General features: G+C 40.9%; 1 protein-coding gene across 2 annotated transcripts; it reads left to right on the top strand.

Moving 5' to 3' along the window:
- The first annotated feature begins 6,731 nt into the window (after nt 1-6,731).
- rspo1 (R-spondin 1) lies at nt 6,732-24,571 on the top strand. 2 transcript variants are annotated; one of them, XM_085802394.1, is made up of 6 exons: nt 6,732-7,298; nt 12,178-12,914; nt 15,150-15,344; nt 17,950-18,093; nt 18,709-18,924; nt 22,761-24,571. In XM_085802394.1, the coding sequence occupies exons 2-6, from the start codon at nt 12,818-12,820 to the stop codon at nt 23,057-23,059; spliced, it is 951 nt and encodes a 316-aa protein (XP_085658520.1). In that variant the 5' UTR covers nt 6,732-7,298; nt 12,178-12,817; the 3' UTR covers nt 23,060-24,571. The 2 variants fall into 2 exon arrangements, with proteins under 2 accessions (XP_085658520.1, XP_085658519.1); XM_085802393.1 differs by having other exon boundaries at nt 6,774-7,298; nt 12,181-12,914.
- The last annotated feature ends 512 nt before the right edge of the window (nt 24,572-25,083 follow it).

Raw genomic sequence — 25,083 nt, 5'->3', positions numbered from 1 at the left:
TTGTTTTGAGAGAGGGTATATATATGTGACAGAAGTTCATTGTTCTCTGTCGGGCAGGTAGTTTACAGTCAATCTATTGGGCTCTTCCATTGCAAACAGCTGCTTTCTATCTGGAAACTGGAAAGTGGTGACAGTGATTAAAGCTGCGAGCCATAAAAAACCAAAACAATGGGGTGAACGTCACCACGATGCTCCATCAGGGGACCTAAGTATATGGTGACCAGTGCATATCCTAATAATCCTTTATACTTCTGTTTAATTTAATGATACGTGTTTTAATAATCGTATAGTGTGCAGAGAGGAGCTTGTATTGACCACTGGGGGCAGTGAACACACACCTTAAAGGTTAACATTACGCAGATATACAAAGGAGTCTCTAGGGTGCGGTCAGTACACAATGACATCACTGTTAGGTGTGTTTATAAATGCAAAAGAACACACCCAACCCCATGCATCAGTGATGTGAGCTGTGATGTGAGAGGGACCAGAGACTTGAAGCTCTCATAAAAAATAATGAAACACAGCTTTTTATCTCAGTTACTCTGAAGAGAAACACTGCCAGTGATATCATACACAGGATCGCTGTTGTCTCTCCCTGATTACATAATTACATGCCTCTATCCTGTGTCTGATTTCTAGTACAATCATTGCTTTCTGTGAACCCTCAGTCCACAGGTACACAGCACAAATAATGGGAAATAATGCAAATACATTGGCTGTTTCTGAAAAGCAATTGTGAAGTATGTGAACAAGGACACTTGAGAGATATCTACAATGTCTGACTTTCACATCTGGAATCTTCAGACATCTGCTGCCGTCAAGCTATTTGCTTCATACATTTGCAGGCCTCTTTCACTCTCTGGCTCAGTGATGCTATGCCTCAAATCTTCATGACATGAGACTGTCTTTCACCTGGTTTGAGCTAAGGCTGGCTAATACCGTAAAAATAAAACTTATCTTTGGTGTAATTCAAATCATACGGACCAGGATCAAATTGCAGATGAGTATTCAGAATCTTTTGTAGTGAGTAAATTAAATTTGTTTAGTTTAGTTTTTTTTTTTTCTCCCCTCCCTTTCGGTTGAAATCTTAGAACATGTAGCTCACCTGGTTCAAATTGTCTGAGAATAACAAAAAATGTTTATATGTCATCCCAGAAGGCATTCCAGTGGGGAATTTAAAATAAATGAATACAATTTTGTTCTTAAATGAGAGGATATTAGTCAATAAACTTTTTAAAGTTTTTTTTCTGAATTATAATAAAAAAAGGACTTTGACATTTTGTGTGGTAACAATGAGCTCTTTTGTGTTAAATTTGTTACAAAGGATGTGACTGCTCTTTTCTTATATAAAATTGCACCCCGTGGCTTTGACATCTCCTCGCTGAAGATTGATTTAGGTATGTACAGTATGCTATCTTGTAAATAGCAAAGGGTGATTGGCATTGCACATCCCTTCAAAAGAACCACATGCCTCGCGTGTATAAAAATAAGGTGATATTCCGGTTGTTCATTTGAGGACCAATATGGCAAACACATGTTGGCAGCGACTAACTCTCTGGCACGTTGTTTCAAATGTGATCAATCTTTATTTTCAAGTAGTGGGAAGAGTTTCAAAGAAAAAGCTTCCCATAACATTTGAGCTACACATACATCTTTTATTCAGTTGACAGGATGGCTTTTATTTAAGTGTTCTCAATCATAATGTTGATGCTGAGTAAATTGGTGTGATAAATTGCTGTGCACATGATGTTTATGACTGCTCAGATGGCTGTAAATGTATTGCAGGTCCAAAAATGGAAGAGTTCCCTTCCTTAGTAAACACATCTTTGATAGGGTTTCAGAAGTAACAAAGTCACTGTAAAGATCGAGGTTCAAATGCAGGATTATTTTTGTAACTGTAGCTCTAACCATACACAAAATACTGCATTTTACAAATACGACAGCGCAATTATTTATGCATTTTGAAACTATGACTGGAGCAATCATCAGTTTAATGATACAACACGTAAACATTTGTTCTCCAAACAAATGATGCAGTCACCCATTGAGCCAATCACACCATCACTGCCATACAACCACTAACACCATGTCTGAGAATGAGCATTTCAACTTTCCTTTCTTTCTTGAGTGATGTTCCTTCATCTGTACATGCTTGTATATTGCTTTGAATATTGATATGGTGTTGATGGGTTGGGGGCTCTCTGTTCTTTCTCTGCTGTGGCAAAGTGTAAAGCAACGGTGGGAATAAATCACACAGGCAATTGGAGGCTCCCCCCCGGTATGAGTTATGGAGTAATACAAGAGGATGAGAGCAGCAACAGGTGAACTCCCTGCACTGGCTATTTCTGAGTTCTTCACCGAGCACAAACATCAGGCATCACATGCACATCAATTGATTCTTTGCAGGTGCTGGTTAACAATGATCTGCATAACAAGACAGACATCTTGTTCCAAGTTCTTATTTTATTCTACTTCAGTGTTTCAACAAATGGTCCTGCTCAGGTGACGGCGAGATGAGCCAGGATGAGCTCACATCTGTAAACTGGATAATAATGATATCGTATTGTATTTCATAGATTTATGCTTTTGACCCCTGAATCATGAATCAAATTATAGCACAGCATAGATGTAATATCGGCATGTATTCCAGCTGAATGCATCATGCTGCATACGTGCTCATTTTCAGTTGAAAAGAAGATGAATGGCCAATCTTTACAGTCTTGTTAGCGCTCTCCAGCTGCGTTCATAGATCTGTGGTTACAACATGTAACCATCCATCTGTCAGCGCCGAGGCAGAAATAGTGTATGTTCGCCCTGGGTGGATTATTGTGTCTGCCCTTCACCAGGACGGAGTAGACAAGAAGACTGCTGATACAATAAACAACAGGCAACAGTTCTGGATATATCTTGTTTACTTATCGAGTTACAGAGTTACAGAGTTACAGAGCAGTAATTATCTCTCTTAGTTTGAAATTCCATAATCAAAGTTTTTTGTCTTCTGCTGCTTGTCAAACACAGTAAATTCTGTGCTCTGCGATTATTTTAGTATTTCTGACAGTCCAATAAAATGGCCATGTTTGCCTGGAGACACAGACTGAGCTCCAAACACTTGTTTTTCTTTTGTCAAGCTGTATAGGCTACTTCTGTTTTAAATCCCATTATTGTCCTCTAAGGCTCTTTATAGCCCTTAAGTGATAAAACTGAACTCATGCTCTTTACAACTACTTCAGTGATAAAAAAAAATCACTATGTGATCAATCGGATTAATTGAATTAGTCATTTATGAATAAAACACGTACACTTTTTGGATTCAGTGTTCTGTTGTATTGTAAAAAATCAGCCAGCTGTGACGAACATCTGCTCAGTCACCAACTCATTGGTAATTAAATCAGTTCACTAAGCAGCATGTTACATATTCACATAACGCTAAGGCTTTAATCAGACTGTTTTCTAATAATAATTTGGATTGAGGTTGAAATGCAGTGATTGAGAGGGGTCTGGGCTTCTGGGTCTGCTCTTTCTCCATTAACAACAAACATCACCAGGCACACTGGTATAGAAAACAAAACGAAAAAACAACAAAAGAAATCCCAGCCAAAACTGTGGCGATATGGGGTTACTCTTTAAAAATAGAAAACACTACTCTCATGTGAGATTTTAATTTTATCCAGACATTTTGATGAATTATGGCAGCTGGTGACAGTGGTTACTGGTTGTTCTATGTAATAAAGCACCACATTTGATTTAGATTTTAAGCTGCCAAAAGGATGAAATGGTGATGAAAGGCTCGGCTTTGATAATGCACTGGAAAGTACATACAGTACTTCCCGCATATTTTAGGGTTCACTGCCAATCAGGGTTTTTTTTCTTGTTTTTCTTGCCAGTATGGGTGCATATTTGTTCAAATTATGCTGACATACTTTAATTCCATCATGATCAAAACCTTATTCAAATAGTTTCTTCCAAATAGAAAAGGAAAGTCTTATCTAAGCCATCTTCTGATAGGCCATTTAAACACAGAGTAATGGGCGTATGGTAACTGGTACACAGTTTGTGTGAACTTTGGACACAATAGCCTGGAGACATGAGGATTTCTGCACAGATGACTGGAGAGATAAGTGACTTTGGAGCGAAGCTTCAGCTGTAGTTCTGTCAGGAATTAGAGGAGAGCTGAATGTGGTAAAGAGCTGCTGGATGGGAAGTTTGGTGACATGTTGCAGAACAGTGTGGCACACACACAAAATATGTAAAAAACCTTGTTCAACTCAACAATACACTCCTGACAAATCCAGCAAGAATTTCCAAGTCTGGATTTATTTGTATTGAATATGAATGAAGGGAGATTGCAGCTACCACTAAACTAAAACATTTGATTCTGGCCTGAGCAGAGATATAACACTCAGATTTCAAAAGCCAATAGGATTATAAGAACCTTTATCATATTCTCAGTGAATTTTACCCCCAAATTATATATGCCCCTTAAAACAGCCTTATTTAGCTGTGATTGGAGTCCAGAACAGGTTTTGACATGAAGCTACTCTGTGAAACTGAGCGAAAGGGATGTTCACTGAAAGTACAAATGAGTAAGATAAAGGACTTCTCTGACATCCACAGAGATTCAGTGGCAGGGATGTCCTATTACTGAGAGACTCTTGAGATTATCAGTGTGTCAGAAGCAAATTAACATGTCATATTTCATACATTAACATGTATTTATCGCACTCCTTTTTGCGAAAGACAGGTAGAAGACCAATGGAGCTTTGTTTTACCCATATGTCGACAGGAAAGGTAAGTTCAGAACTGTCATGTATGCTCCAGACGGTAATACGTGTAGCTGGAGAAACTGTGTGATGCATAGCTTAAATGATGACCGATTGCGCTCTATTATATGGTTTTAAAATCAGCTCTTTTTGATTTATATTTTTTTTTGCAGGACAGTGATATTATTTTCATTTTTTTGGATGATGGATATGAAGAACTCTGTATATCTTTTTCTGACATTCTCACTGTTCTGCACAGTCACAATGTTGGAGTCATAAACCTATCATTAGTCATCATTAATCCCCAGGTCTCTCTTTAAACTGGCTGCTCCGCAGTCTATCCTGGAGGCATTACACTGCCCATAACTACCCTTGGCTTTTAGGCTATGACAGAAATTATGACCTTAATAAAGTCGACTTTGCAATATTTGCATGCATAAGCATCTGATAAAAAAGACTGTCTGGCTCTGTGTTAGTGCTCCCATGGGCTGGCTCTTGGCAGGCAGTGGATGTCCTCATGACTTAACGGTGTGTCAAAGTGACTCAAAAATGCTTTAACAATAAGAGCAGCAGGCCAGTTCAGAGGAGCTACTTGTCATTTATCGTCTTAATGTAAAATAGCAGCATTATGCGTGAAGATCGCTTCTGTTGCTGCGAGTAGAGTTTCTGTATTACTTTTTTAATTTCCCAACACCTCTGTGAGTTGCATCACTTAAATACAGTATGTAGGTCAGAATGTACCAGTTAGCTGGTAGAATAAGGTAGCCAGGTGCATCTTGCATTTTTATCCTCAAACTTATAAGCAAATAAAAGATATGTCGAGCTCAAACGGACTCAAACTGCCTGCATGCTCCACTGAGTCGGTTTACATTTAAGACACGGTATCATCTCTGTTTTTCTTTCATGGTGGACATCGGACTGCATCACAGGCCGTCATAAAGATGAAGTGATGATGTGTTGTTTTCAGGCTTCTGGCTCTGTTTATTTCTTGGCGACTGGACAAAAAAACAAACAGGCTGCACTGTAACTTAATTCTCATGATAAATCCTTCAGCGGGATAAGTGTTGCTGAATGGGGCTGGTGTTTATCCAGTAGTCCTTCTCATCGTAACACTGTTGATAAATGTCACAGTCTCAAAACAAGGAATGCTGGTCTGTATGATCTCCAAGAATTGTTGTTTATGGCCCCCTGTTGGATAACAAGGAAATGGAGGCTATTCTGATGTTTCATACTTACTGTATGTGCAGAAGTATATTAATGATGTGTTAACATGAACATTGTATTTTTTCTCTTCTTTTGTCTCTTTTTTATGTCTCAATGCCACTTTTCTTGAGAAAATGAAATAATCATTGCCACCAGTATATAGATCTCATAATATCTATATGATCTTGCTGCATTTATGAGGACATAAACCTATAGTTATATGATGCTTTAATTGTAAATGCAACTTTTACAATAATACCTTATAAAATAAAATAAAGCCAGATGAGGTTGCAGAACCATTTGCTTGCGCCTGAAATACCGGAAAATAAAAATACATATCCCATAATCCTCTGTTTTCATCTGTGGTTTAAAACATAATTGGGATCATATTTAAATTGCTACCATGCTATAAGCTGTCTGGGGGTAATTTAGGCAGTTTCAGAGTTGCCTTACTGGAATAAATGCAGCTGTGGAATTATTAAATGCCTTTTTTTTTTTTTCATTAAATCCAAAGTGTGAAACGTCTCCCTGCCTACACACAGTCCCTGACAGGTGCTGCGGGTCACTCACAAGCAGCTGTGTTTGTCTTAAAGTCTGGCACTATACTATGACATTTTAAGGTAAGTATTTGGAGTGGTTTTACTTTATGTTCTGTTTGTGTTACAGTACAGTTTTCTCTCCAGGATGGCGGCCCATTGGACAAAGAATAATATTTATTAAATCCCATTAAATGAGGGATTAAATGTGAATTTGCACACCATGTTAGTTGTTTTAACAGCATTACTTACTCAAGTCCAGCGCAGGTTTTTCATCTCTCAGTGAGAATTTGAGGGGTGGGGCCTGTAATGCCCGCTGGCAGTTCTGGGGTTTGGATGCAAATATCACGGCTTTGTGACTCTACTTGCTTGAGTTGGATGCAGTTCGACGCTCCAAAGTGGATTTAAAGAGCGCAACTCGCAGGAGCTTCAGTGCAAACGCGCTTCGTCCCTAAAGAAGACGAGAAAAAGCCAGACAGACTTATTTCATCGGGATATTTATAAACACTTTTTTCATGCATATAATCCTTTATTGGACTTTTTTTTTAATCCATTGCCTATTTCTTGTCTTGTGCATCCTCTCTTCAGTCCGCACAGGGAATTGCCTCGGTATAGTGACAGATGTGAAAGAGATGAAATCATATGTCTTTTTAAATGATGACAGAGAAAAGTTGCATGGGGGTATCCTGTAGGAGGAGTTTTTTTGTGACCAAACAAGTAACGGATTTTCCCTTATAAAAAAGGAAATTGAGCCCCAACCGCTCAATGAACAGCATTAATCGGGGACCCCGGCATACAGGTGGGTTAATGTTTTTTTCGTCTAATATTGTATGATATTTTTAATAAACCGATGCACTTTAGCTAAGGGTTAAACTTTATTTTCAGTATCTGTGAATTCGATTAATGAAACTGATTTTATTGTGCCCTGAACAAATAATATTTAGAATACATTTTAATTGAATTATTATTATTATTATTATTATTATTATTATTATTATTATTATTATTATTATTATTATTATTATTATTATTATTATTATTATTATTATTATTATTATTATTATTATTATTATGTATGTGTGTCAGGGATTATCCTAATTTGCAATAAATTTAAACTTTAAAACATTTAAATTCTAAACTCTAATGCTCTTTTTAGCCATCATGAGTGTAACTTTATCCTAAAATGCATTTTCAGGAGTTGCCCAATATCTAGCCATATGAGTGTAACAACACTGAGAATTAATTTTGGCACAACTGTATTTTGACAGGTCTTTGTACTGGTTGAACTCAATTTAGAGTGAGATAGAGTTTAGGATTACAGTCTACAACTCACACACACATACACATACACATACACGCACACACACACACACATTACATTTGCTCCTCATCCTCTGGAGCTGCATAAATGTCCGCCTCCACCGCTTCAAAGTGAAGGGAGCATTCAGGGAGGGATTTAGAAAAACAACAGGACAGTGATGTGACAGCAGAGATGCTGGACTGGGGACAGGTGGGAGATCTGCACTTGATTTTCCTCTCTCACTGAAGAGCGGTGCAGTGCAAACAGCTGTGATCCACTATGGTGTGCGAGCCTCCAGGCAAAAGCTGATCTGTGCTCAAACCGAGCTGTACAGGATCAAGCCTCTGACTGCTGGGGCTGTGTGAGGCTTCAGTGCTACATGGCAACTTAAAAAGGGAGATTGTGGTGGTGGTTTGACTGGAGGATGCGGTCAGTGCTGCTTGCTGCCGTGCTCCGTGTGCCGAGTGTGCTTCAGCTGCTGCACATTTGACCTCACTCCCTCGACTCTTTAAGAGCAGAGGAAGTGATTAGTGAGATGACTGAGGCTTCTGGGGGATGCTGGTGATGCAGCCAGGTGTTTCTCCACACTCAGCGGCACAAGCAGAGCTGGACAGGCTTCTTATCTATCTATAGATGTAGATTAATAGGTGTTGAGCGCATGGGTGCGTGCATAAGGATGATGATGACTCTGGCTGTATTTTCTTATGATAGCCTCAGTCAACACCCCATTTCCCTATTTCCTTTTTTTCCGCGTTACATCATCTTTTAATGCTCTTCGTCTCTTTCTGTTTTTCATTGTGGTCTAGGTTGGCTAGCACCAACAGAGCTTATGGCTTGGATGTACAAATCAGGGGTTTTACAAATATCAAAGTAAATTGAACATGAATGTGCACTCTGACTGGTGAAATCACCCACAAATTCCTATTGCTTTGTTCTCTGCACACACCAGCGGCCAAATTTCGGAAGCAAAATGTGCTCATTTAAAAAGTGGAATTTACTGCTAATTCTACTTTTGGAGTCCACTTAAAAATAATTTCCTATAAAAGGCGAGGGTTTTGAGGTTAGTGTGGGGTTACGGAGCAGGAAAATATTGACTATTTTTGGTAATCCCCCCCCACCACCCCAAAAAACATCATGACTTATGAACTCACAACGCCTTTCAATCCTTTCCGTGCCATCTGTGTCTCAGACTTGTTGCACATTGCAAATGCCACTATTACCTCCCTTCCATAAACCCTCTCAGTGTGTTTGCGCGCAATGGAGGCATTTCGGCAAAAGACGCATGTAGATCCCACAGGCAGAAAGTTCATCGACAGGTTGTATTTGTAACTCTGAGCTCAGAGTTCTGGCACCTTCTGGAGTTCAATAAATTCCCAGTGTGAGAGCTCCCTTTCAGTGCCTGAATAATTGATAGATTAAACTTAAGACTTACAAAGGAGGCAATTTAATCTCCTGACTATTTGATGAGCGGGGCTTAGTTTCATTGGGCTCAGGTGAATGTGGCTGATGGTGAGGAAAGGCACACAGTTAAATGGATGAGGGAGCGCAGACAGAGGATTTTCAAAACATACAGGTGCCACAGTTGATGAGATGAGTGTTTGTGAAGTGGCGTGTTACTTCTTTTAAAAAACTGGGCCTTGCAGCGTAGATGGACTAAAAAGAATAACAGTCAAATTTCTCAGTGAGTTAACAGCCCGATCCTGACTCTTATCTTCACAGCGTGTGAGAGCAGATATGGATGGGCTGAGGTGGGCTTTTTGGCAGGTTGCACAGCCGTGGGAGTGCTGGGTTATGAAAGAATCTCTGGCACATGTCTTGAGTTACTCAGAGCTGGAAAGGTTGTGTTCTGACAGATCCAGAGACTTAACATGTCCCATTCTCCAGTCATCACTCTCTCAAGTAACAAACAGGTGCTGCTGAATACTGGCTGCGCCACTCTTTTGGCTCTTTCCCGTAAATATGACTTTAGCTGAGAGGTGTCAGTGACATTGTGAGTCATTAAAGTGTTAAGGAGTAAATAAACAGACTTGCGGGGAAGTGAGTCTGAAGTGTTTCCCAATTAGGAGAGGCTATGAGCACCCCTCTAGTCAGTGTAATTCAACAAAGTGCAAAGCAAGGCTATGGGCTCGCAGTTATTAAAACATAAACGTCCTTTTTCTGAACGCGAGTGTCCAGGCACAATCAATCCCACAGAGTTGTGTACATGTACGTGCATTGGTGTCATTTTCCTGGCTCTGTCCAAGCCAACACACCGTGACAGTTTCCTTTTTTTTTTTTAATTACCAATGGCTCTACAGATCACTTAGCCAGTATTAAATATCTTGTTTCCGAAGAACAGGACATTCATGTACTTAGGGACCTTCCTTTTCTTCTATTTCCATCTTCAAATAGTGTATAACTGTTGCCTCTCTGGAGAAGCGGTCTAGTTATCATCAGGAGTGAAAATCTATTGGGATTTTTGTATACCCATTTGTAGAAGTTCAGGGGGAAAGAGAACAAAATTGATGCAATTTCTATTATTTTTAAGATTGTGTTTCATTTGCGGCGCCAAGCATTGTGTAACTCTGATATTGTTGATTTATAGTGTAACAAAGAATGTAATGTTGCCTGCTGGAATGTTTAGACGCACCAAATGGCATTGTCCTTAGTGTGATTCAGAGCCACAACCAACTCAACAGCCAAATATGGGCCTATTCGTCTTTATTGGGCTGCGAGGGAGGACCTCCCATTGCTCTGATCCTAACATGTTCTGTGTATCCTCTTCACACAAGAGCTGTAAATACAGGCAGCGTATGACACTATCTAAAAAAGATCTCAGCACCAAATATGACAAAGACCCTCAGTCCAAGTGTGTGTTGCATTTCTCCGGGAGAGTTGACTACCGCTGTGTTTTTAAAGGATAAGACAATTCTTCATCCAAATACAGCATGAAATGCCATGACCTAAAAGTGTTTGTGGTTTTTAGTTTCCTCGTTCCATGACTGATTATTTGAATGAAAACGGTCATGAGTTTATTGTCCATCAGATTCAGAGATTTTTGTGGTTGAGGAGTAAAAACTATGTACTATGCTTGAATGACAGCAGTTTAAGCCAAGAAATGTAGCCTAGTTACAATAGATTAGGATTTAATGTGACTGCTTTCACTATGTCAATGTATTGGTAACACACCAATAATATTCTGCTATTATTACTGCCTGAAAAACATATTAAAGAAAAAAATCTATGATGATGAGATGAGCAGATCGCATATATGATGAGTGAATAGGAAGCTACAGCCAGAAGCTGATTAACTGAAAACGGTAACAAAATTCATCTTTTAGGCAAAATAGTCTGAAAAACCAAATGGTAAAAATTATTGGTTGGAACTCAACAAAGGGTTAGGCACAGGACTGTTTTCCTGAGTTGGATGTGATGACTTGTGCAACTTGTCATTTCAACCCTAGCAACAAACGAGACACAACAACTAAATTAGTGAGTTTTTAAGTGCTGGCAGCCACATGTGTTGTTTCCCGCTTGTCTCCAGTCATAACGCTAGGCTAAGCTACAAGGCTGCTGATTTTGTCTCTATCCTGCAGGTATGACCAAGGCTGGATTTACAAAATGAGAAAAGCAGGCTACCCCAAAGCTTCAGGGGCATGCCATTACATTTTTGTCTTCCTGCAGCAATTAAAAAAATTAAAAAATTGCTCTAATAAAAAGTGCAATGATAGTTATGATGGGTCCACCATCCTTATCGTAGATCGTAGATGGACCCTGTCCAAAACTGAACATTAATTCATAATTTTCTGGTATGTTTTTTCATTAACACACGGCTAACCTTGGGTGAAGAACACAGAATATGGGGGAAAAATATGTTATTTTCATTATTAATAGTTCCGACAATTATTGTCTTAATCGATAAATTGATTAGTCTATAAAACTTGAGGAAATAGCTAAAAAAAATCCACCACTATCCCTCGAGGCTCAAGTAAAAATTCAAAATTTTAATTAATTAATGTTTTGTCTGACAAGAGTCGATAGAAAACTCAAGAAACAAGGTTCACTGGTATCACTAGTACCTTCTTTTGCGCTTTTTCTTAAAAATGAGTTATATAACTATTGGATTATCAAAATTGTTGCCAATAAATATTGTAGCTAATGAATGACCAATCAATAAATCATTTCAGAGAATACTTTAGAATACTGTTTGGTTTCCGCATGATTGGGGGAAATAGTGAAAGGTTAATCCAGTTTTGTCCATGACAGAGGTATAGATTGTCTCCTCTAAGTCCTAGTAGGACAGCGAATTAACTACTCTTTTTATGATAATTTATCTGTACCTGTAACATTTCCTTTTCTTAAACCTGTTCCCCATCCTTCTGCCTTTTTTTTTTCTCAGCAGGTCCTGGTGCAAGCAGATGTGTGCTCACATTTAGACAAGAACCATTCTTGGTCTCTCCTCACTCTACAATCTCTTATTCTAGTGCATCCTCAGAGCATCTTTAATACGACGCACGCTTGTGAGCTCCAGCTCTTACTGACAGCAAACACTCGTCTGACAGCGGGTTCCCTGCTTTCCTGCCAGCCCACCCCAAGCTTCATGGGTTGAACCACCAGAAGTTCGACACTCTCCTCTCCTCTCCTCTCCTCTCCACTCTCTCCTCCTCTTCATCCTCTGCACAACCCCTCCACCCCCCCTGCAGCCCTGGTCTGTCTACTCCCTTTGCCAGTCCTGCCACCAGTGTGATGGCTTGTTGTGCCTCGGGCTTGTTTGGACTTGCAACCGCAGCATCACCCTCCACTACAGAGACTTGCGGACGCAGCAGCCACTAGAGCGAAGGATACAGAGAGACAGAGGAGGGGTGGGGGGGAAAGGGTAGATACAGACAGAGAAAGAGAGGAGCACCGCAGCAGAGAGGAGGGATCATCTGTCCCAGCAGCAGAGGGATCCACCTGTCCCACAGAGGAAGGGGGCCCCCCCACCTGATCCATCTGGTTGCAGGGGGGGACCCTGCGTGGCCGGGAAGGCAACAGGGACTATGCAGCTGGGACTGGTGGCGCTGGCAATGGTCTTCCTCAGCTCCATGGGTCATAACGATGCTCTCAGGCTTTCCAAGGCGAGAAGGCAGAGACGGGGTGAGTTCTCTCTCTTTCTCTCCCTCAGTTTGTTTTGATCTCTCTTTTCTTCCACTTCAGCACTGCTGCCTTTCGTTACTGTGGTCTGAGTCACGGCGGTGGATGTCTTATAAACATTTAACAAGCAAAGCAAAGATAACATTTTGTTTATTTTCTCATCATTCTTATTTGTTTTTCCTGGGCGGGTTATGTTAGGTTCAGTGTTTCTCCTGAATGGCTCGTCTTTCTTCCTCTTTTTAAGATTATGCCTCTCTTGGTTTATGTAAAACTTTTATGGGTATTAGGATTGTTTATAGAGGGGGTTTTGATGTATTTGCCCTCAAAGCCATCGGTCTTTTTGTGTCTGGCTCTTTGGGCACATAATGGAAGGAGTACCTGACAGTTCTAAGCTCTCAATTGGACCGTGCTGCCGCTGTTGTTGTAAGCATTTTTCTGACCTCACGCAACCAAAGATGGTGCTCGGGCCGACTCGCAGTATATCTCTGGCCTCAGAGCCTCAGTGCCGGTCTTACTGTCAGCTTTGAAATAATTCTTCCTTTACACACAAGGAGCTTTCAGCCAATGCCAAGCTCACCCCAACCTCTGTGAACCAGAATTCATATAATACCATGACTGGCCACAGAAACAGATGTGGTGTTATTAAAAATCACATACTGTACTAGAAGGGAGATAGATATAGGATATTTTCTATAGTATAGTCTACCTACTAACACACCAGTTTGTCTGTTATGAAGCCAGAAGGATTCGGGTCACTCGTTGTATACATGAGCACGTGCCATTTGAATTTCTCCCACCTCCAGATACGAAAGAGGTTTGCAATTTACGTGTCTGTTTTATGGCTTTTGCGTCGTTAATATCATCACTCTGTGTGTTTTCTCCAACCGCCCCCCTTGGCTGGCAAATGGCTGACGACAGTGGTACTTGTTTTGTTCCCCCCGTGGGTTTTCTGTGTTCCCTTTTTGAATGAACTCAGTGTCATGCAGGGATCAAACTGAAACCATCAGAGAGGAGAGTAGCACATATTGCTCCTCGTGTTCCAGGCAGGACAAACTGTCTCTTTCTCTTTTTTTTTTTTTTTCGCAATCCACCATGTGTCACAAACAGTTTACAACAACACATGCTCAGACTAATACACTCTTTTCTTCCCGGTGTGGTTATATTCCTTTAATCATTACTAGTGATCGGGAACAATAAGACCTCGTTGTGATGATTACATTTGTGGTTGCCGCAATTCAGGCGTGCTGTGATCCATTCACGGGAGAATCCTTTTAACGTTTTTACCATCCAAGTTATCTCTGGGAGGCAGGGCAGCAGATGGATGACTGTGTGAGGGCATGTATATTTAGAGCTGATGATTTACAGTCGCGTACTGTAAATCAACTCCAACAACTGTGTTTTTGTCTCTGAACGACTACGAGAGAAAGGATGTGCACTTTGACACACTTTTCCTAGAAATGATTCAGATTACCCGTGTGTGTGTGTGTGTGTGTGTGTGTGTGTGTGTGTGTGTGTGTGTGTGTGTGTGTGTGTGTGTGTGTGTGTGTGTGTGCGCTGCGGCTTTGCCTTTTTAGAAAATGAAGGAATTGGATTAATGTCTGAGCCTGGGATTACAAGGAGGTGAAGTATAAATGCATCTGCAGTGCATTTTCATACTTTGGACAAGGGGGATACTTGCTGGTTGGTTGGTAAAAAAAGAAACCCCCCAAAAAACCACTGGCTTTGCACACTGAGCGTACGTCTCTTGGTCATGTCCGTCCGTCACTAATGCACTTTTCCCAATGCCAAAGATCATTTGTGATTGATCTCAGTGGAGGCCCTGTGTGATGCGAGTTGCCTGATTTTGACTGGCTCTCGGTTGACTGTCAGCCCCAATTACCCGGGTTTCTCCAAATGAAAATCTGTTAAGGATCTCCGGCAAGCAGTTTGAAGTAAACAGTGAGTAACTGTTCAAACAAAGATGTTTGGCCTGGCCCCCGGTTAGATTAAGCTGCGAGCATTAAGCCCTGCTTGTTGGAGTGATAAAGTGCTGGCAGGTTTGTGGCCGGATCAGTGGACATGCCAGCGTAATATTACAGTTGCCTGATGTTGTTCTCATAGAATATTGACAAATGTCCTTTTGATTTCATCATTAAAATTCATATCTGGCTGAAATCTCTTTTTTTTTTATGTAACTGTACGCTGTGCTGTTCCGTTGCTTACCGCTAATTTCCTTCTGTTTACCGTATGTTTCCACAGTTAGTACTGAGGGGCCACCATCCTGCCCCAAAGGCTGTGACCGATGCTCTGAGTACAACGGCTGCATTAAATGCAAGCCCAAGCTCTTCATCTTCCTGGAGCGCAACGACATCCGTCAGATAGGCGTGTGCCTCGCCTCCTGCCCCATGGGATACTTTGGGATGAGGAATCCAGAAGGCAACAACAGATGTACCCGTAAGTTTTGCTTGGTGACGTCTCTAGACTCTCGACTGTGGGACGGCGCAGGGTGTGAGGGGTACATCAACAGGATGTGTAAGCGGGCACGTTAGATTTGTATAGAGAATACACATCTGGAATCTTCAAAACAGACGCAGACCGGGGCTAACTGGTTGGCAAGAGCTCTCTCTCACGCCATAAAAACCTACACGGCTGATGTCAAATCAAAACTGCAAGAGTGTAAATGATCTGTTTATCTTTGGCTCATCATCTCCTGTTTATGTGCAATATGAGGAAGAGGGATAGGGGGATACCCTGTTAGTTTTTGTCTTGTGTATTTCCACTTTGTGTTGTTATACTTTGTGTTGAACAAAGATCTGAAATGTTAGTGCAGAACGGCTCCTACCTTACGAAGAACTCTGTGTTCATACCCTGCTGTCTTGTCTTTCTTTGAAGCGATCTGTGCTACTATTTTTCAAGTTTGTGAGTGAATAAGTGCACTACTATTACTGAATGCTCACTAACAAGAGGCAACTGGCCACTAATAAGTAAATGAGTGACCGCTTGATGAAACCCGTCTGTTGTTCTGCCGTTCTGTCCCAGTGGAAAAGGAAACACAAATAGCCAGCAAATTCAGCAAAATAACTGCTGAAACAGAAGAAAAGAGTCCGAAAGGATTTTAAAGCGATCTGGTCTTCTTTTTGGTTATGGGGCAAGTTTGGCTCATTGGGAAGTTGGGTGAAAGGGTGGCTACACTCATGGCACTTACGAAACTCACTTAGCTGGGTCCTGCACTTTCAGCCGAGCGGTGCCAGCACCTCAGTCTGTTGTCTGTTTCCTCTTATGTGTGGGCAGCAAACAGGATTGCAACAAAATCCCAACAAAAACATTTCTAATGCATTGTTGTTTGTCTGTTTTTGAGAGGATGTCTGTGTTTTTTATTTGGCCCTCATGTGCAGGGTTCATGCCAGGCCACAATCCATGTTTGTTATGCTTTCGCTTTTACACATTTTATTCTGCATCATACACTCTCTGTGTATTTGAATGTGTGTGGTTATAGAATCATGTCTCATCAGATTTTGCACAGAAGAATACTGACTTAATTACTTTGTGGTTAATGATATACTGTTACATTCACTGCTTTAAGATAGCCACACAGTAGATGTAGATGGCAGCTACGGTGCTCACCAGCCTGTAGTGATTTTCTGCTACAGGGAGAAAAATGCAGCCTATATTTATCTGTCAAGTTATTTTGCACGACTCCAGATTCCTACATCTCTTAAAGTCTGTCAGATGTGATAAATTGTGTTTTTCTGTGAAATTTAAACAACCACGAAGCATATACAACTCAGGAGCCGTCATTTTGTGCCTCTATCTGCCACATTATAATGACGGCGCTGCGCTTTCTTGTCTTGTGCTGCCTGTGTTTTACAGCACTTGTGCTCAGATGTCGACAAGAGAATCTGCATTTTATTCTTAAACTGACAGCATGTTTTATTTCCCCTGTAAAGTTTGTTGCATCAGTGCAAATGACACAATTAGAATTATTTATGAGATTTTTGCAATTCTATCAAAATACTGGATCATTTGCAATAAATCAACCACATGTGTTTTTGTTATTTTAATGCTGCATTATTTCACTGTCCTGACTTTTGCAGAGAGGGCTAAATTTCCTCCAAAAATTCCTTTCAGAGGCCCTCAGTGGCTAACCTGGGTTATTATCCAATCATCTGACTTTATACATGTCATCCCAGAATGTCTTGTTAGCAACATTTGTCTTACATTATAGGGCTACAAACGTCAGTACTGTCAAATTTAGCTGTCAGGGGCTTAAAAATAGTAATTGGGAGCAGGAGGCAAGGACTTTAAGATCCCAATGAGGGATTCAGTGTTAGATCATTTCTGACCTTGGCATCAGACCAGCTGCAGAGTAGACATTCTTGACTTCAGCGCTCATGAACATAACGCATCTAGATCTGAATAAGTTTCCCATACAAAAACACTGGCACATGGAAATTTACAGATATCCATCTTTCTCTGCTGTTTTCATCTGAGCAAGGTTAATTCACATGGAATGAATGACGGGGATCAGGAAGTGCCTTTCATGATGAGACCAAAGCTGTTTTGGAGTCTTTTAATGTGTCTGTTTTTTATCTTTCGGTGTCTGTAATTATCCAAATTTCAAGAAGTTCTTTGTTTGACTTGAGAGTCAGAGAGTTTAATGAGTCTGAGGTGTGGAGAAGCCCACTCTTGAGAAAGCCAGTGAAGCATTGCACTCCTGGCTGTACTCATTCACACCCTCCTTCCAAAAAAACAAGGCCTGTGGTGCATGTGTTTTTAAGAGAAGAGTGTTACTCCCCTTAAATAGACCCCGTGTTGTTTAACCACCAATTAATCTCTCAGAGGGAATAAAATTCAAGTTATTCTTGTACTCTCTCTGGAGAACGATTTCCTTTTTTTTGAGCCAAGATACAATGAATTCCTCATTTAAAGAAAAGAGATTTCTGCGTATCCACAACATTTCCTCAACAAGACAGAGAAATTTGAAAACAATGGCACGAAATCACAGTTCACCTAACTCTTTTTTTTTGGTCTGCTTTTCTGTCTCCCTTGTGTCTTTCAGAATGTAAAATAGACAACTGTGAAGCATGTTTCAATCGCAACTTTTGCACAAAATGTAAGGAGGGCCTGTATTCACACAGCGGGCGATGTTATGTAAGCTGCCCTCCAGGCCAGCGCACCTCCAACGAGACCATGGAGTGTGTCGGTGAGTGACCTTCGACCTTCAAAACAGAAACATGGCAAATCTGAAAAGACAGCTGCCATACTATACACTACACTTTATCTAAGAAACCATTGATATTCAGTTGTTTTGGCCAGCAAATTGGAAGTGAACACTTAAGAATAACAGAATCTCCTGGGCTTTTCCTTTCTGTGGTTTTATTTTTGTTGAAAATTATTCTGTCAAGTCAGAAACAACACCATCAACAGTGAAATTCAGAGCTCTCCAGGCATCTTGGCTTGGTGCTGCAAAGACTTGGAGCTCTGGACTGACTTTTGGCATCATGTGCTGTCAAATTGACCTTGCTTGTCCACAGAGAATATAAACGTGACCTTAGAAACAAGCTATTGTGTAAAAGCACGGTATATTTAATGGCCGCATGCCTTCATACGTTTTCAGGTTTGTAACAACTTTCTCAATCTGTCCAAAGAATCTGTCAAAAAAAAAAGAAAGAAAAAAAAGATTGCTTTCAGAACTGGAAATTACCTAAAGTCATTATCCTGTGCTAAAACTACTGAGCTGTAAAAAGCAGACAGGAAAGCTGCAAAACAAATGTGAACTGTTCACTACCTTAGTCTTTGTGCCATGTTTTTCCCCCAGGTCAGCGTGCTTCAGAGTGTGAGTGGAGCCAATGGGGTTCCTGTATGAAGAAGAACAAAACATGTGGATTCAAGAAAGGCTCACAGTCTCGGGTCCGTTCACCGCTGCCGCAGGTCCACAGTCCAGACACCTCCCCGGCCTCTGTGCCCTCACAGGCCTGTGTGCCTCAGACCGAGAGAAGGAAGTGTGTTGTGAACAAGACACCCTGTACAAGAGGTAAACATCAGCAGTAAATGAAGTAGAAAGCCAATGCACAGTGGGGAAAAGATGTCAGATAATGGGGACTACTAATTCAAATAGCCATAATCACTAGCAGCAAGTCCATGTGCTTCATGAAATGCCTCCACCATTTAATACGATGAATGATGGAACCATTACTCAATAGCTAAAAGCCTGCGTTCCCGCCAGCTTGTTTGTGACCCACAGCGTGTTGATTGGGTTTTGTTTGGCTGAGCTCACAGAAGGATACAGAATCTCTTGACTTCTCAGCATGTAAACAATAAACTCCAATCTACGAGCCAAGCAGATGAAGGGCGGGCATTATGCACTGCGAAGCTGGACGAGGATCAGAGCAGGAAAGAGCTATTTGTTCTGAGGACCGTTGAAGCGTGAGGTTTACATGGCCATGACATGTTTGCTTGGGTTCTTATCACCCACACAGCAGCTTGCTCTCCAGCAGGTTAACAGTTGTTCTCGCCAGTCAATGGCCATTATCGGCTTTCATAACAGCTTATTAGTCGCTCTTGGCCTCATTTGCAGATAGCGCCAATAAATGACGGCTCTGGCCAGGTGCTCCAGACGTTTATTGGATGAAAAGTGCTACAAAAAGCAGCAATGATCCCAGTTATTTGCTTTTAACCATTTTGTCCTTAGTAGTGAGGCAAAGAAATGATGAATTTACTAGCAGGGCTGCTGGGATGGAAACCTTACAAAAACAGAGAAACACAAGTGGAGCTGTTGTTCATTGAAATTATGGGATTCCTTCTCTTGAACTAAAAGGGATTATTGTTAATTAAGAGTGATTAGCAAATCTCTTTTTTCTAAATGTCACCAAATACCAATCTGTTTTGCATAGTGAACCAATTTTAACCAATGTTGTAAACTTACACATATTTGCAAAAACTAAGGGAGCTGCCAACGAGCAGTATTTAAGGCCTTTATTGGACGGTGGCACGCATAGGGGATTTCGGGCACAGCAACAACATTGCGTAACTATATTTGCACAGTCTTGGCAACTCTACAGATGTTGCAACATGTAACAGATGATATGCCTGGATATTTGTGAGTAAACATGGAGGGGGCTTGCATATTCCAGCACCAACCTCTCCTTCTTGGAGAATTCCTTCAGGGCTCTAAGACTCATGAAACAGAACATGATCTGACATCGTCCCATATAGATCTGTGGTCATGTCTAGAGGGAGGGAGGCTGGCTTAGCTTGTAAATGCTCAGTGAGGAGTGGCGACTCCTCATTAGACAGGACTATGACAGCATGATTTGAGAAATAAGAGGCAATTTTACTCTGCATGACACCTACATCCTGGAAAGACCGTCAGCTTTTGGTTAGGAAGAATAATTAACAGTGAAATATTATATAAAAAACCGCTGTAGCTACTGACTGCCAAATGTTAAGAGCAAAGGTAGGTCACAAGATGACATGTGAGGTGTCACCTGACGAGCAATGAGTCACAGAAGTTTTGTGGATTGTGAAATGGTCGACTTGGTTGACGTTTAGGCTGTTTTTCCCTCGTTGGGCTGCTAAACACATTTGTATGAAAATAAAATGCATCTTACTGCCAAAATGCATGAGAATGACTTTTCCTCTGTGAGGTAATTCATGGGTGATGGTACCGTGACCTCGGTGAACCAGTTAATGTGGGTAAACACTATGCACACACACACAAAAAAAGAGTGCAACTGTGGATTCATCTGTGGGAGTTGGCTGGCAGATTGGCTATATAAAACACAGGGGGCAGACCTTGTATAACATTAGTGATTTAGTGGTCTGCAGATCTCACGCTTTGTGTTGATTTGGCTGCAAATTTTTTCCCTCCTTTCCTGAAGCTCCACAAAAGGGTCTCACGCGAAAACAGAATTTTCTGGATGTGTTATTGCATTTGTCAGGCACAATTGTTTAGCTTGGATGGAGAGGAGGTGCAATCAGAGCTGTCATAAACTGATGGAGTCCCCCCTCTCTTGGCTCCATTAGTAATTTGTTAGAGGAGTAATTAAGTCCTTACACAGTAAGCACATCAGCTCAGATGCTGCAGAGTGTGTGTGAGGACCCTTCACTTCACTCAGGCTCCACTCTTGCTCATTGTCCCTCATTGATTTAAATTGAAACTATTAAAGCCCAGTATTAAGTGCTTGTTTAAATAGCGGTCATAAAAGCTCAGAAATATATTTATTGATTCAAAACAACACATAAATGATGAGGGTGTTGGACATAAAATCTTCTGATTTCAGCCAACTCACCAAATGTCATTTGCATGATTTTACTCTGAAAAGTTTTCCACAGAGGATGAGTTATTCTTGTTTGTTCACTACTGTGCGAGACTGAGCCTTTTCATTTTCAGCTGAAAATAATGCAACTGTGAGTCTGCATGGGCCTGCGGTGAATAAATGTTTTTGTGTTGGGTCTGTCCAAATTCAACGACCTTGAATCCACTTCATCACCAGATAATGATTTTCACTGGCTGCGCAGAAATATTGTTTTTGGTGAAATCTGAGAAACAATGTACCTTTGGGCTTTTACATTTGCATTTAAACCAAAGAATCATAACTGTTTGTTCGACAAGTTTAAAAAATGCTGCAGGGAAATAAACACAGACCTTAAGTTATTACTAGACAAACATGGTGGCGCCATAAGCCCTGCTGTTGTCAACTGCATGGTGAACACTGTCCAGCCCTTGGCTCGTGTTCACTCAGTTTCTAGGATGTGCAGAGATTCTCAACGCGCAAGTTCATAATAAACATCCTCCAGCATAACTACACTCCCACAGATATACAAAACCAAATACTTTTGAGTGCTGCTTAAACAATAGCCATCTGACTCTAGACACAATGTCCATTTCCACTTTATGACAGCTCCTCATGTCCTTGTGGGCCATTACTGGGCCCTTGACAATGTTTAACTCATTATGCCAGAAGTGACTTCAAGGTGATTTATGTGACAGAAATAAATGTCACTTGACTGTCGGAAGTGCTCTCACTGTCTATACATGTGCTGCATTTTTAAATCCTCAGCAGAACAGCAGCTCTTATCTCTCCTGGATGGGTTATGTGCAGCCATTAACCACGTCATGATGGATGTCTGTATTTAGAGAGAAATTATACTCTTAAAATGTGTGACAGGTGTGAATCCTAATGCGAGGCAATGGGGGAACGTTCATGATTGTTCAGTGGGACAAGGTAGTGAGTAAGAATCTCAGTTTGGCCTGATAGCTCGCTAAGTTAACTTTCTTCCAAGTCCAGCTGAGGCTGATGGGAATTTAAAGTCTGATCTGTTGGTGAGAGCAATTACAATTAATCCTAAGGAGGATGTGAATGTCTGCACAACATTTATTTGGGTATTTGATCCAACAGTTGTTTAGATATTTTAGTCTGGACTAGAGTGGTAGACCAAATGACTGACCCCGTACAGTGGCCAAAAACGATTAGCCTTCAAATGTTTGGATGTGTTATTTTGTCCCATTAACTTTGATTATTATTTGTGGGCCACTTGTGGTACATGCTGACTGTACATATTCTGTCAGCACGCCTAAACATAGCATGATGTGAGCATTTATGAATGATTTGGACTGGATGTACATGGTTTACTCATTGCCTGCATTAAAAACCACACAACCACACCCGCAAGTCCTGATCCAGCACACATCCTGTCCATCTTCTATTCTCATCTCTCAGGAATCCATGCTTTAACAAAAAAAAAAAAAGTTTAGTCAAGCCGAGGCACTTCCACGTACGGCATCCGATGATGACAGATGCCTGACGATAGTTTATTTGAGAAACGGCGTAATCTATTAATCGTGTTTTCTGTGCATTCATATTTCAGAGAGGAAGAATAAGGGAGACCAACAAGATGATACAAACAGCAGAGAGAGGGAGAACACACGTGGGCGAGGACGAGATGGCAAAGATGGCAGTAGAGGAGGAGGTGGAGGTGGTGGTGGTGGAGGAGGAGGAGGAGGTGGAGGAGGAGCAGGAGCAGGAGGTGGCGGAGGTGGTGGTGGTGGAGGAGGAGTAGGAGGAGGTGGAGGAGGAGGAGGGGGCAGCGGAGGTGGTGGGAAGAGGAGAAAAGGCCAGGGCAGGACAACCACTGCTCCCAGCATCACAACCAGCTCCGTCAGCTAAACTTCAGTGCCTGCTGGGTGGGGCCCAGAGGAAAAGCAGAGACAGTGCCTCACCCAGCGGTGCCAGCCATAGACCAAGTGATGAAGGAACGGATTAATGCTGCTATGTGTTGTAAAAGATGCAAAAAGAACTGGAGGATTGCTGCAACACAAAAGGCTTTCCAGAGCTTTTTGAATAGATGAACCTATCTGCATGAGACTGGTGTCTTAGCGGTACTCTGAAAGACTTGTTGATTTTCCTGCCAGCGTGAGGGATCACTGTTGGAGAAGCAAAGCCACAGCGAAGACTGTAGTTCGGAAACCTATGTCACTTCTTGAACTCAGAACAGACCTTGTGTTTAAATGCAGCATTAAAGCTGGAAGACTGATAATGAATGAAGGGCCTCTCCAGTCCCCTCCGGTTTATGATGTATTTTGTTGGAGTCCGATTTTAATCACAATCTGTTCTTCATTTGTTTTCATGTTTGCGAGAGGTGGCAGATGGATTTTCTCAACAGCCGCTGTACGTGATGTAAAGACGGTGAATAGTATTAAGTCTTTGTACGTTTATTTCCTATTGTGAGATGAAACAAAAAGAAAAGGCACTGGAAATCATTTGTGGTTGTTGAGGACAGAAGGTCTTCTATATATTATTTTGATGAAGGAGTATTTTACAAAACAGGCTTGAGAGAGGATGAAGGGGGGGAACAGTGGGAGCTCAGCTCACATCCTCCTCTGGTGTCTTGACACAGACTTTTGCCATTTCATAGCGTAGTTGTTTGTTTCCGAATTAAATGTTGATGTTTGCATCAGAAAATAACTCTGCACAGAAAATGATGAATTAAAAACACGAATATTTGCATGGTACAAGGTTGCATGTGCGTGCCATTGTGCATGCAGGCGTGTGTGTGTGTGTGTGCGTGTGCTTGTCTCTACCTAAAGTCTGGATGTTTGTGTACTTAGTATGCATTTCTGCACGGAATCAAGTTTTGTCGACAGAACTTAGTCGTTCGTACATGTGTGTTTACATTTGCACATATGTGTTAATATTGGTCTCATAGAAAAAGAACTAGGGTCTGGTTATCAAGAGGAAACAAAATGTAAATGCACAGTGATATATCGAATATGCAGTAACTACAAGCCACTGATTATTATATAAGCCATCAAATCATCAGCTGCTCAGTAATCATGTATGTTTGCAACAGGGTCTGAAGATTTTGCACAACTTTAATGTTTCCTACTGCTCAAGTCTCAGAACAATCATAGCATTTTACACATTTATACTCCAAATGCTGGCTTCATAACATTGCAGATACAGAGGGGTTTTTTCTACTCCTAGAATGTTTTCCATGGGTCTGTTTGCTTTCCACAAGATATTAGTTTCAGGAGAAGTTACACGCTACGTTATTCATTCATACTATGGATTGTGATACTGAATATGTCAAACTGTGTTTATCATCAAACATAAGAAGTATTAATATCATCATGTATAGCTTATTCTGTGAAAGCCTAAATAAAGTTCAGATGAAGCTGATCAACTTCGGTCATACACTGATTTTGCTATTGGTCTCTTTGATTTCAGTTTGAATGACTTTTATGATTTTCCCTGCAATTGATCCACTTCTTCAATTCTCTATTCTCTTATGATGCTACAGATACCATACACACGAGGATACATTTTATAAAAACTTGGCCTCACTGTAAGTTTAAAATGTATTTTATTTTAGTTTTTTCTTTTTAATTTTCACAGTTTTGGCCATTATTTGTGTTTGTTTTGTTCTAACTGTACCAACTCCGCTTCTTGCAGAGTAAAAGTCTCATGGGGCCAAAAACTGAAGTTGTTTTTTTTACATGTTTTAAACTTATCTGCATGTTACAAATTTATTTAAAGAAAAACAATGGTAGGCTAATTCTAAAATTAGAGTTTCAATTATACATTTTAAATCTCCATCACAATTTACAGACTGACTGTGGTTCAAATTTGAACATGCGTACTTATTATATTTATGCTCACACACAGTCTCCTGCAAGGGGAGAAATTATCAC

The sequence above is a fragment of the Trachurus japonicus genome, chromosome 16 (assembly GCF_045865225.1).
Source record: "Trachurus japonicus isolate A0001 chromosome 16, Traja_1.0".
Lineage (NCBI taxonomy): Eukaryota > Metazoa > Chordata > Actinopteri > Carangiformes > Carangidae > Trachurus > Trachurus japonicus.
The sequence above is the reverse complement of the archived record's forward strand: the minus strand, read 5'-3'. Positions and strand labels throughout refer to the sequence as shown.

What these genes read in the sequence shown, in the direction of transcription:
- rspo1 (XM_085802394.1), top strand. Translation starts at nt 12,818, where the DNA reads ATGCAGCTGGGACTGGTGGCGCTGGCAATGGTCTTCCTCAGCTCCATG. An exon ending in GGCGAGAAGGCAGAGACGGG is followed by an intron (nt 12,915 to 15,149) that starts GTGAGTTCTCTC and finishes ATGTTTCCACAG; the next exon opens with TTAGTACTGAGGGGCCACCA. An exon ending in CGAGACCATGGAGTGTGTCG is followed by an intron (nt 18,094 to 18,708) that starts GTGAGTGACCTT and finishes TTTTTCCCCCAG; the next exon opens with GTCAGCGTGCTTCAGAGTGT.